The 13,130-nt window shown below is 37.4% G+C and overlaps 1 protein-coding gene across 21 annotated transcripts in view; it reads left to right on the top strand.

Moving 5' to 3' along the window:
- The window catches only part of LOC139967290 (myoferlin-like), a 96,391-nt gene that overhangs the window by 19,353 nt on the left and 63,908 nt on the right, over window positions 1-13,130 (top strand). For 20 of the 21 annotated variants that reach the window (XM_071970915.1, XM_071970925.1, XM_071970926.1 and 17 more), the window contains exons 5-15: window positions 796-859; window positions 3,527-3,665; window positions 4,912-5,095; window positions 6,591-6,653; window positions 7,058-7,255; window positions 7,863-7,897; window positions 8,262-8,344; window positions 8,870-8,970; window positions 9,462-9,530; window positions 10,199-10,242; window positions 12,111-12,187. In XM_071970915.1, coding sequence (XP_071827016.1) covers window positions 796-859; window positions 3,527-3,665; window positions 4,912-5,095; window positions 6,591-6,653; window positions 7,058-7,255; window positions 7,863-7,897; window positions 8,262-8,344; window positions 8,870-8,970; window positions 9,462-9,530; window positions 10,199-10,242; window positions 12,111-12,187 — 1,057 coding nt within the window. Of the gene's footprint in view, window positions 1-795; window positions 860-3,526; window positions 3,666-4,911; window positions 5,096-6,590; window positions 6,654-7,057; window positions 7,256-7,862; window positions 7,898-8,261; window positions 8,345-8,869; window positions 8,971-9,461; window positions 9,531-10,198; window positions 10,243-12,110; window positions 12,188-12,546; window positions 12,622-13,130 lie in introns of all 21 variants that reach the window. The other variant, XM_071970919.1, reaches the window with a different exon arrangement.

Here is a 13,130-nt window from a genome sequence, read left to right as displayed (position 1 = left end):
GATGGTACAGGGGGCGGAGATGGGGCATGTGTGGCTTGAGGAAGGGGAATAGAATAATAGGTGTTCATAGCAGTATGAGTAACTGGGGACATGGAATCCTAGTGCTGGTACTGCATCTTCAATTTTGTCAATGTCCACATGGGAAAGTAATGTTAGTTTATAAACATTCCTATTACTTGCCTCCCACTCATCATGTTCACTCTCATGTGCCTACATTAGTACTGTCTCACTGTTCTGTACCACTAATTCTCTGACCTAATAGTCTACCATTAGCAACTACTGCTACACATCCTGTTGTCAGAGAACATTGCTGTGACAATATAGATGTACATCATTAGATATGTTGGTTTTAAAAGACTGAATCCCAATAAGTCTGTTCCTTAAAGTTCAATCATTAGTTTTGTAGACCAGTCTGTTGGCATAGCTGAGGTTGTTGGCAATGACATGTTATGACTAGAATAAGATTTTGATGAAGGCGACCCTAATGGAAATACATTCCAAGCTGGTATAGACCATGGACCTTTCAACGCTGTAATCTGTGGCAGGTACTGTATTTCAACATATATATTGCTTTGAAGAGTAGTGTGCTGATGGTAATATCTCTGATAAATGTAAGACACCTGACCAATTCTGTTAGTGGTTTTGCCATGGGCAGTTGAGGGTTATCATAAATGATGAGAGAGGAATAGAAGTGAACCAGTTACTATTCACTGAGTGAAGAGCATTTGTTTGGCTTTATGGTTTCTGTCAGAATGGTCACAGTATGTTTGATGATAACTTCTGTTTCATTGACAGGGTGAACTCGTCCTTCAGATAAATTACAGCCCGCCACCAGGAGCAGAAGGGCCAATCAAAGCTAGTAAGTTTGGTCTTAAATGTCTTGTGGTATGTTTAATTGACCATAAAGCAGAAGTACAGCAATACAGACCTTGTGTCTTTGAGGATACATTTGGTTTTGTTGAGATTGTAAAAGACCAGACAAGTATCGTCATCATTTCTGGGGTGCAGTAGCGAAAACAAGGAATAGTCTTCACTTTAGATAAGCTACAATGATGTGATGCATGTTAAGACCAAATTATTAGACTGACAATGTTGAATCTTTGTAGGTGACAAGGACGGATTCCTACATTGATGTTCCTGTAAATATTCTAGCACTTTTAGTAGACGGTATACATTACTATGTTCTAAACCAGAATTTAGGTAGTGACAAGGATTCAATAGGTAAATATTTCATTGCTCAAACAGTCTTTGGGTACTTAACATGCAGTCGAGTAGGTGTAGGGGAGTGTCTGTGTGGGTGTGTTACACCTCAGCTAGTAAATATATAAGGTTGGTGGAGTAAAAGGTCAAACATTCTGTATAACTCTAGAAGCATGCCTGGGACAGTGTTAGTGCATGGTGTACCATCTGCAACTTTCTACAACTTTTGGCAAAGGTCATTTAAAGGGCAAGAGAGGTTAGAAACGGTATAAGCATAACCTCCTCACAAGTGAAATATGTCTTCCCATTAATGAATACATGGTTCCTAAGGCATTTGTTGGGTGTCGCATTAACTGACTTTGAATTAACAGCATTGGCAAGCTACACATACAACATGTCAGATCAGGAGGACACTTTGGTTGATTCCAACCACTTAACTTAACTACAGCATTACAGTACCGATCCAAAATTACCTTAGTGCTCGGAATGTGATCACCGCATTTAAGATGCTCAAGTGCGAGGAATTCTAAAGGATTGCAATCAGCATGTTCTTTATTCCTAAACTGCACAATATAAGTAGAAAATTTATATATTACACCATTGACACACGCATGCCTGTTATCATGTGCTGCTCCATTTAATTACAACCTTGCAAGATAAAAATACACACAAACGCACGCACACAGACAGACAGACAAAATGAATGAATGAAAAAAAACACATCATTTTTCGTAGAAATGATATAAGAAAAGACCAGATGCAAAATGAAAAGAGAATAGGAATGAATAAGAAATGTCCATCACGTAGCCTAATACATTTGTTTGGTAGATTCTGTACGTTGTTTTAACTTTTCATCCGTCCCATATTTTCTTTGCAGGAAGTTTAAAGAAAAAGAATTCTGTTGCTCTCATAAAAACAAGTCATATTTGCCAGGAAAATAAAATGTTATACTCAAATTTGATTTTTGTTTTATCAATGTTTTCAATCTGCAATACATGAATTAGAACATGTGGCAGACTTGGTACAACATAAGAATGTCTAATGTCGTTTGATATCCCAGTGTATAAGCCATGCACTACTCCCATGATTGGTTAAATATGCAATACATATTGTGTTACCAAACATGACTGCTCCCTTAACTACTGTGGCACATGGCAAGGCAAGTCCTCAGGATTAAAAAAACTAAAAACATTAGAGCAAAAAACTGACAACTGAAGATGATCAATGATCATTGTTGTCATTATAAATGGTTAGTTTCTTTACTCATTCCTTTGGGGAGCCTACTGTCTGATCTTTGGTTGGGCAGAATGGGAACACTCTTATGCCGACATGTTTTTCAGCTGAGCTTGTCTTTGAATATTTCAGCCAATGAAGAGAGACTATCTATGCTCTCTCAGCTTCATACATTCAAATCATAATATCTGATCGGCTACCGTGGTCCGTCGACAGAAAGTACAAGCTGTCGGAAAAATTCTTTGCAACTCTCTATATTCCATGCACAGAGAGCTTTCTTGGTAATGTTACTTTTAGTATACAGCGGTATGCTGGATTGTACTGCAGCCATATCATACAGTTCAGAGTAAAGTTGTCACTTTGTCACGCTTTTATCACGAAGCGGCATGACATACGACATACAAGTTATTAATTCTTCTTTAGGATTGTCAGTTCCAGCTTTTTTGTCAGATTGTGTCATTTTTGCACTGCGATTGAATTTCTTTTGTGACTAGGTGAATAGCATTAACGTGGTATTGCTTGCACCGACCAAACAATGGTCTCTTCACGACTGCGCAGATGAATAGACCTACTGTAGCGCGTACATTGCGTGGAACACTGTCTCAAGTTTTCACAATGATCTCGACACTTGCAATCCTATACAAAAAGAAATGAGAGCCATAACTGGGATGATTGCATTCCACCCATTACATTACATTACTTAATATTACATTACATGGGACCAGTACTGTACAGTAGGTAGACATGAAGAAGGCTAAGGAAAGTGATGTTTAGAGACTGTCAGAAAATGATTGAATTAATGAAAATCTCAGCTTTACATTAATGGGAAACTCTGGCAGTCTATTTTGCAATAGTGTAGCTCTATTGCATAGATTATCATAGATCTGTTGATTCTTTATTGCCACATTCTCTGGTAACTCATCGTTTAAGTCTTGAACTAGCATCAATTCTCTGATCTTTTCTGGTTGTAACTTAATTCTTGGGCAAATGAAACTCACTTGCTCTACATTATTCAGATAGTTATTTTGAATTTGAGCAAATTATGTGACCAGGAATCACAGAGCTAACTGGCTTCTTGTTTCTGACCCCTCAGAAAAGGCAGCTGACGTTAGTTCTGCTCCTGGTGCTGGAGATGGAGACGATGGAGATGATGAGGAAGATGAGGAAGAAGAGGAAGAGTTAGAGGAGGGAGGAGATGCAGGAGGAGCAGGACGTAGTATTGGCAGCATGAAGTACGTTTTCTCTCACCTGCACATGGTGTTATCAGGTTTTAATTTTTGAAGTATAAGGCTCTTATCATTTTTGTGGGTCAAAGGCCATTGGAGGTCAGCAGAAAGCAGAATATGACAATCATGAAATCGACATATTTGAAGAAATGTAAACTTGGACAAAGTATGTATTCAAGGTACATTGTGTATTAAGGATCTCTAAACCATTTAGAGTTTTTGGTGTAGGTGAAAGTTCATTTCAGGTTCAAAGTGGTAGGAAGCTTGAAACCTTGAAAACATGATATCTAAAAAAATGAAAAAAAAATCACTAAGACTTCAAAAAACTGGTAACTGTACATTCATGTTTGAAGATATTTCCTTTGAAAAAGTCTTTTCCTTCTTCAAAAAGAGTACTTTCTATCTGGCATTTTGTTTGTGTAATATACAGTAGGTGGTCAAGAATTTATGCATAAATTAACCTTAAAATGTAACATTGTTCTCTGACCACAAGAGACTCACAGAAGTAAGTAAATAATTTTCAATACTAGTAGCATCTTCAGCAAAAGGTTAGAAGGTTGTTTGTTCCGTGTTCCATTGAAGACTGATTTGTTTCAAAGCTTGGATAATGTGAAAATTTACTTCGCTCCTCTCTTACCTGTCTCCCAGTCAACATAGACACAAATTTGGATAACGTGACATTTTGTCATTGCTCAATCGAGGGAAGTAAAATTCTCTCTTTGTGCAGAGATGCCAACCAGTACGATTTTATTGTATTTAGTACTATAAAAAATGTGAAATATGATAATACGATATTGCCTCTTGAAAATACGATTTGTCATCTTTCAAAACAAAAAAAAAGGAAGCGGAATCGCATAGAAACATGTACAAGTAACCCCCCAAACCCTGACAAACACGTTGAACAACGAGCCTACATGGCCGGGAAATACGCGGAATCGGCAGCTTTACAATTTTCTCATTAAATGTTAATGATAAAGCAAACATTTTACTTGCCCGTTCTTACCAGTAAAACATTTTTCTGACATTTTACTGGCCCCAGGCCAGTGGTAGTGTCAAGTTTCCGTGAAAATCTGATTTTCCTCTCCAAAATCTGATATTTTAGGATATTCAGTCTGTTTTTTTGTGTCAAGAGGTTGGCATCTCTGTTTGCGTGTTTAACCCATGTCTTAAAATTTAGCTACTTCATTGAATGTTGAGTTTAATTTATTTTAACTGCCTGAAGAAATGTCACTCTGATTTGGTTTTCTCGCAGGAAGAAGAAAAAGAGGCGTTCGCAGCTTTCCAAGAAACCTCAAGACTTCCAAGTCCGTATCAAAATTTGGCAAGCCAGACAGTTGGGGGGAGGTAACGTCCACCCAGTGTGTAAGGTCACTGTGTCCAATCAGACGAAGATGACAAGAGTCAAGAAGTCAACCAACAGCCCTTATTGGGATGAGGTAGGTAACACCCTCACTGGCCAGTCATGGCCCTTATTGGGATGACGTAGGTTACATCCAGACTAGCCAGTCCTGGCCCATATTGAAATGAGGGAGGTTACATCCAGACTGGCTAGTCCTGGCCCTTATTGGGATGAGGGAGGTTACATCCACACTGGCCAGCCCTGGCCCTTATTGAAATGAGGGAGGTTACATCCAGACTGGCTAGTCCTGGCCCTTATTGGGATGAGGTAGGTAACACCCTCACTGGCCAGTCATGGCCCTTATTGGGATGACGTAGGTTACATCCAGACTAGCCAGTCCTGGCCCATATTGAAATGAGGGAGGTTACATCCAGACTGGCTAGTCCTGGCCCTTATTGGGATGAGGGAGGTTACATCCACACTGGCCAGTCCTGGCCCTTATTGAAATGAGGGAGGTTACATCCAGACTGGCTAGTCCTGGCCCTTATTGAAATGAGGGAGGTTACATCCAGACTGGCTAGTCCTGGCCCTTATTGGGATGAGGGAGGTTACATCCAGACTGGCCAGTCATGGCCCTTATTGGGATGAGGGAGGTTACATCCACACTGACCTGTCATGGCCCTTATTGGAATGACGTAGGTTACATCCAGACTGGCCAGTCCTGGCCCTTATAACAATTTTATGTTCTGTTAATCCACTAACCATACATCTCTCTCTTCAATCAGATATATATCAGGGTTAAATACTTTATATTCCTGTCCTATTACTGTTTAGTTTTAGCTTTAGCACTAAAAGCTGTTTTAGGCTTTAGTCACTGGCCCCTATCAAGAATTGGATTTCTTACATTGGAAAAAACAACACATGAAAGCATGGTACTAACTTCCTGTAGTTACACCCTTACACAGGATACTAGGTTAGCATGTGGATATAGTTACATGCAGGTGCCTGCATTTATTCAAAGTATTATATTTTATATTACTACAATTCTTGGTAAATAACTTGACTTTTGAATGTGGAAGGACAAGTTGATGACTGCATGTGCCTTAGAATTCTGCAGGTTGATGCATACATGTGCATGTATATCTGGATTCATCAGAACCCTTTAAGTTGATGCTTTTGTGTGCATTTTTACACTTCTTACATTCTATGAATCTTCTCAAGTAGGTTGAGGCATCCAGATGTGCCAGGCTGAAGTGAATGCTTTGAAAAAAAAGAATTAATCCATGAAAGAAAGTCAATAAGATCAAGCTTTTTGAGCAGATGAATCTGATCAATGCATAATTATGATGCAGCTCTCTATGAAGCAAATCAGTTTTCTGTCTTAGAAATTAAATTAGTAAGTCATTTTAAAGCTTGTTAAAGTTGTTGCTTGTGGAGGTCAACAGAAGTCAAAAGTGAGAATCTTGTCTCCAGTTTTACTTTAGTCTCATTTGAAACCTGTCAAAGAGTCACTAAGCCTTCATATGATTGGAAATACCATGTTTTCTTTAATGTTCCTAAATAGTGTTGTATTTCTTCCCTCTGTTTTGCAGGTGTTTTTCTTCAATTTTAATGCCAGTCCTGCAGAACTCTTTGATGAAGTTGTCAACCTTGAGGTAAAGTAACTTTCTTAACTTTGTTTAAAGCTGCTAGAGTATCTGTGTATATTTTATCAGCGTGTATATTATCTTCCGGTCATCATCCAGTTAAAGCACCAAGTGTATTACAGGTACTATGAATAGATAATCAACAATAACAGTGAGTAAAGTTCTCAATTGGGTTTTTTTGTCTGTCCACTAATCAGTATCCAGATTTTGTGGTTTTGATGGCAACTGAACCCTTTACAGTACTAATAGTGTGTGTGTGTGTTTGTGTTTTCTCCCATGTTTCTGTATGGATCTTGAGCATTACTGACTCCATAGGTTGACATTTGTTCTGTTTCTATTTGGCAAGAAACGGAAAACGTGGAATGTCAGCAGTTGTAATGGCAAGCTTTTGTGTTTTGTTTTGTTTTATTCAGGTGTTCAATTCCAAGAAACTCAGAAGTGATGCCCTGATTGGGAATTTCCAGTTGGATGTTGGTACCATCTATGAGGAGGATGACCACTGTTTCCTGAACAAGTGGTTACTCTTGACCAATGCTGATGATGCCCAGGCTGGACCTAAGGGCTATCTTCAAGCTAGCATGTCTGTCTTGACCACTGGTGAAGATGCTCCTGTAAGTGGTTTCTAACCTTAAGAATATAAGCACACCTGTAAGTCGTTTATGTTATTGGATTCCATGCGGAATGTAAGAGGAATCTGTGCGATGGTAATGGTGTATGTGTATGGGTGCGTGTATGTGATTCCCTCAAAGTACATGATGGATTAAGTTCATACTTACTATGTGCCTTCATATTAGTAAGTGATTGGCTTGTCGTAGAGACCAAAGGTCATCTGAGGTCACCAGAGGTAAAAATCTGGAAAGCTTGTTAACTCAAACTCCTTAAGTAAAAATCCCTAAATAAACTTCATATTTAGTATATGTAGGTTGTTCTTGATGTGTTAGAGAATTGCATAGTTTTTCATGTAGGTCAAAGATCATCTGAAATCAACAGAGATCAAATTCTGAAACCTGAAAACTCCATAAATGATACATGAAGGTTTGATGAACGCTGTATGGAATATTTGGATCCAATTTAGTACAATTACAAGTACAAGAATCTCTTTAGATTAATGTAAATCTCAAATGTCGATTGAGGTCATCAGTCCCAAAAATCTTCTTTCATTTACACATGCCTTTGTTCTTTAACCGTTAATCCATTTCATCTTTTTGCTCCCTGCAGGTTTTCAAAAAGTCAGAAGGGGATGACATGCAGTCGTAAGTGTGATAAGTTAAAATAAATTTTAATGAGGGATGCGTTTAGGAATTCTGCATTACATATCACCTTCCTCGCCAACCCTGTACAGAAATAAAATATGATAAGACTTTATCAAGCAACAGGCTTGAAACTTGAAATTCCAGGTCATGTACTCTCTACTGCCCCCCCCCACTTCTCAATTTACCTAATCCAATGCTGAAATGTGTACAAATTGTTGTGAAAAGTGCAAGTAGCTCAAAATGTTCTTGGCTTTATGTGACACTTTGTAAACTAAGATGTAGGATACAAGCATCCATTGCATTGTCATTTGAATATTTATGATTTGAAAAATACCTTGGTCTGTTACTTCCCATTTCTCTACAGAAACCTTCTAAGACCAGCTGGTATGCAGTTAAGGAAAGGAATGTTTGTCATCAAGGTTTACCATGCAGAAGAGATTCCTCAGAGTAGGTCTATCTGTTAATTGACAAATCTTTAATCACTGAAATCACAGAAAGTCAGATATGTAGTCGTAGCCAATCATACTTTATAATAGGGTAAGGTTTGTTGTCATATGTGTTAATTTGATGTCATGTACATAAATGGTGAGAGGTGTTACACATGTAGTCTTTGAGAGTCTCATATATTCAATCAGTCAGGTATGTATTTATTGATCATGTATTGATCCCCTGAGATATGCAGTCATCAACAGTTAGGTATGTAATTATTGATCATTTCTTGATCACCTGATCACGCATACAGTCACTGAGAGTCAGATATGCAGTCATAAACAGTCAGTTTTGGCTAATGAAAGCATTGCAAATGCAAGTCACATATCTAGCTATTGATGGACATTATTAAAGAGTCAGGTATAACACATTTGATTGCCTGTGTTGGTGTGGCAGTATGAACATCGTTGGTTGGTTAGCCATGTGACATATTTTTGGCAGACCATTGCTTACGTAGTGTTCACATTTTCTTCTCTTTTCTAGTGGATCCTGCATTCTTTGAAGGTGTCAAGAAACTCTTTGGTGCAGACAAACAGAAGGAATTGGTAGATCCTTTCATGGTCATCGATTTTGCAGGACAACAGGTAAACAGTCAAAATCAGTAACAAAAGTGTGTTAGCAAGTAGTTTGCAAGCCAATCTGACATCTCTGCATTGAAAGGACCTTAAAGCAGCATCTAGTTTGACACTGGATGTGGTGGTTAACTGGGTATAACATGATTTGTAATTCTGCAGTACCAACAACTGCCATCTGCTACGCAGCATGCAATCCAAAAAAGACTCACCTGTGTTTTCTCTCTTAGACAGCATCAATTCTTTGCCTGAATAGACAAGGAATGACATGGGTCAAACAGGAAGCCATTCAGTACCAATGTATTATAAGAGAACATTTGGCTGAAATGGTCGATGAGTTAATTTGCTCATTTTCCCAAGTCCGCTCCCATGAGATGAACAGAGAACCAACGATTATTGTTCGTTTTATCAAAGGATATAAATAATGCTAAAAAGTTTGCTTATGATCTAGAAATCAAGAACTCTGAGAACTTTTTAATTCCTCATGTTTTCTTTATTTTTAGATTGAAACTGAGGTGAAGCAGTGTAATGACCATCCTGATTGGAACATGATCCTCAGACTCGGTATTCGGGTGAGGAAAGTGTATTATCTTCAATAATTTTGTCATGCGCATCATGTTTAACTTGATCTTTAATATAAAAACAGATTGGATCCAAACAAGGGCTATATTGTTTTCTTTAACATAGATCAGTTACTGAGAAACTGATATATTATCCTTTGCTCCCATCATGGTCTGAGTAGCAGGTCCTACCCCACCCCTCCCCCCTCCAGTATAATAATGGTCCTACTCGGTGGGTTAGTTGCCAGGAGAGCAGGTGACTGATGAAGCAAGGTAAATATCCCAAAATGGTCATTTTGGAAATTAATCGAGCGAGAAAATTACCGTATCTTGATGGAGGTTTTGGGGGAAACAGGGGGATACCCTTGGGGGAAACAGGGGGATCCCTTGGGGGAAACATGGGGATACCCTTGGGGGAAACAGGGGGATACCCTTGCCAAACCTTGAAACAAACCTTGTGTCACCGATGAGCTCCCTAATTAGTGTTGTGCTGATATTGCCAATATCGGTTTTTGTCCGATAATCAGTATTCCCATCCCGATATTGGCCCGATACACATATTTTCAAACATTTTGCAATGTACCATTCGATGTTACATGTGTGACATATTTGTGTATGTTTGTTACTCGTTTTAAAGAAATAGTAAAGGCAATATGGTATTTGTTCAACTCTCTCCACAGTTTCCATCTATGTGTGAAAGGATCAAGTTGCAGATGATGGATTGGTGAGATCTTGCTTAGAATCTAGTTTTCATTGGGACACATTAGTGTTAGCTTGCTGCATTTCTGTAATAATTATCGTAATCTGTGTTTATGTTAAACATAATGTTTGACATATTTGAAGGTATTATATGCAGTTTATCCAGAAGTAGGTAATAAATAGGTCATCTTTTAAGTTGTCATGATCACTTTCATTTGAGATAGAACACTCATGGCTGTGTTATCATAGGAGATAGACTTGGGAAAGTATGGCAAAACATAATTGAGTCCATGGCTTACAGTACATATGTTACATAGAGTATCTCATAATTGACTCAGATATGGCTAACATATGTTACATAGAGTACCTTATAATTGACTTTATGGCATCTCATAAGTGAGTCTATGGCTTACATATGTTACATAGAGTACCCCATAATTGAGTCTATGGCTTACATATGTTACATAGAGTACCCCATAATTGACTCTATGGCTTACATATGTTACATAGAGTATCTCATAATTGACTCTATGGCTTACATATATTAAATAGAGTATCCCATAATTGAGTCTATGGCTTACATATGTTACATAGAGTACCCCATAATTGACTCTATGGCTTACATATGTTACATAGAGTATCTCATAATTGACTCTATGGCTTACATATATTAAATAGAGTACCCCATAATTGACTCTATGGCTTACATATGTTACATAGAGTATCTCATAATTGACTCTATGGCTTACATATATTAAATAGAGTATCCCATAAATGACTCTATGGCTTACATATATTAAATAGAGTACCCCATAATTGACTCTATGGCTTACATATGTTACATAGAGTATCTCATAATTGACTCTATGGCTAACATATATTAAATAGAGTACCCCATAATTGACTCTATGGCTTACATATGTTACATAGAGTATCTCATAATTGACTCAATGGCTTACATATATTAAATAGAGTATCCCATAAATGACTCTATGGCTTATATATGTTACATAGAGTATCTCATAATTGAGTCTATGGCTAACATATGTTACATAGAGTATCTTATAATTGACTTTATGGCTTACATATGTTACATGGAGTATCTCATAATTGACTCTATGGCTTACATATATTAAATAGAGTATCCCATAATTGACTCTATGGCTTACATATGTTACAGAGAGTATCTCATAATTGACTCTATGGCTTACATATATTAAATAAAGTATCCCATATTTGACTCTATGGCTTACATATGTTACATAGAGTATCTCATAATAGAGTCTATGGCTTACATATATTACATAGAGTATCTCATAATAGAGTCTATGGCTTACATATGTTACATAGAGTACCTTATAATTGACTTTATGGCTTACATATATTACATAGAGTATCTCATAATTGAGTCTATGGCTTACATATGTTACATAGAGTATCTCATAATTGACTCTATGGCTTATATATGTTACATAGAGTATCTCATAATTGAGTCTATGGCTTACATATGTTACATAGAGTACCTTATAATTGACTCTATGGCTTACATATGTTACATAGAGTATCTCATAATTGACTCTATGGCTTACATATGTTACATAGAGTATCTCATAATTGACTCTATGGCTTACATATATTAAATAGAGTATTCCAAATGACTTGTATCTTGCTCTACCATGTAAGCAAGCAGTCTCAAGAAAGAAAATGTTAGTCCAAGGACAGATTATTCTTGTGTGTTTTGAAAGTTGTAGTTGTATAGGGAAGTGAGAGATTTGAAGGCTCACAATTCTAGGATGTTTTTATTTGTCTTTGATAAATGTACCACAATTTGTTTCTAAGTTTATTATGAAGTGTCATAAAGTAGTAAAGCTGAATTTGTGTTTCTATCCGCAGGGATCGACTGACTGGGAATGATTATATTGGTACAGCATTCATAGACCTCCCTGCAATTTCCAGTCCTGGCCAAGAAGGTAAATTTAAGACCAACAAAATAGTATAGGCTTCACAGACTGTTTTAGGGGCCTTATTTCATCTTAAAATGTGAAGAAAGCATTTTTTAGTGGCAAACTTCACTGCATGTTTTGTAACATGAGAATAACACATGTACACAGAGTTGTACAACCGCAGATTACACATTTGCAAATTCTGTCGTAAGTTTATTCAGTAAATGAACTTACTGGTAGAAAAGCAACTTTGTTGCATCCAAGTTTTGGTGTTGGCTATGTTAAAAAAAACAAGTGTACCTGTTTTACATTTAAATGTTTGAATATGGTGATACATGATTGATGTAGACATGGATATGTAACACTCTACTTTTGATAATATCTAGTGGAAGATGATGAGGCTTATCCTGGACAAGGTGATGCCGATAGTGATAACGACAGCGAAGCCTCTCTCGTACAAGGTAGCACGGTGCTCTCCCTGTTTGCTTCAGGCTTTATACAAATCAATCTGCAACTATCTCAAAACTTGCAATATTCATCAAAAACAGACCTCATGAAAGAGTCCTTTGTTGTAATTACATTTCATTCAGTGTTCATGACGTACAGTCTTTCCAGCTAATGCCATGTAATCATATCCTTGTTGTTATAGTACAGATAAAAGGTGAGAGCTTCAAACTCTGCTCAATCCAGCTTAAAGCATCTAACTATTTGATTACCACTTCCTGTATCCGTCTCATTTCACTATTTAAAATGGTGGCTCCTTATTCTGTAGCCATGTCTTTTTACAAACGGATCGACAATTCTGTCAGTGCAACTCTGGGCAAACACATGCCGAATCGAACATAGTTTCCGACAAAGACAATATAGTAATGATGGTGAACTGAGTGTACTGTGGTTATATTTTACTTCCTGCCCTTCCTCCCTGAGTGAGTCAAATGAATATATTAGAATAGGCTTTTGTATTATTTGA

This window comes from Apostichopus japonicus, chromosome 5 (assembly GCF_037975245.1).
Source record: "Apostichopus japonicus isolate 1M-3 chromosome 5, ASM3797524v1, whole genome shotgun sequence".
Lineage (NCBI taxonomy): Eukaryota > Metazoa > Echinodermata > Holothuroidea > Aspidochirotida > Stichopodidae > Apostichopus > Apostichopus japonicus.
Note: the sequence above shows the minus strand (reverse complement) of the source record. Positions and strands in the feature narration are given on the sequence as shown.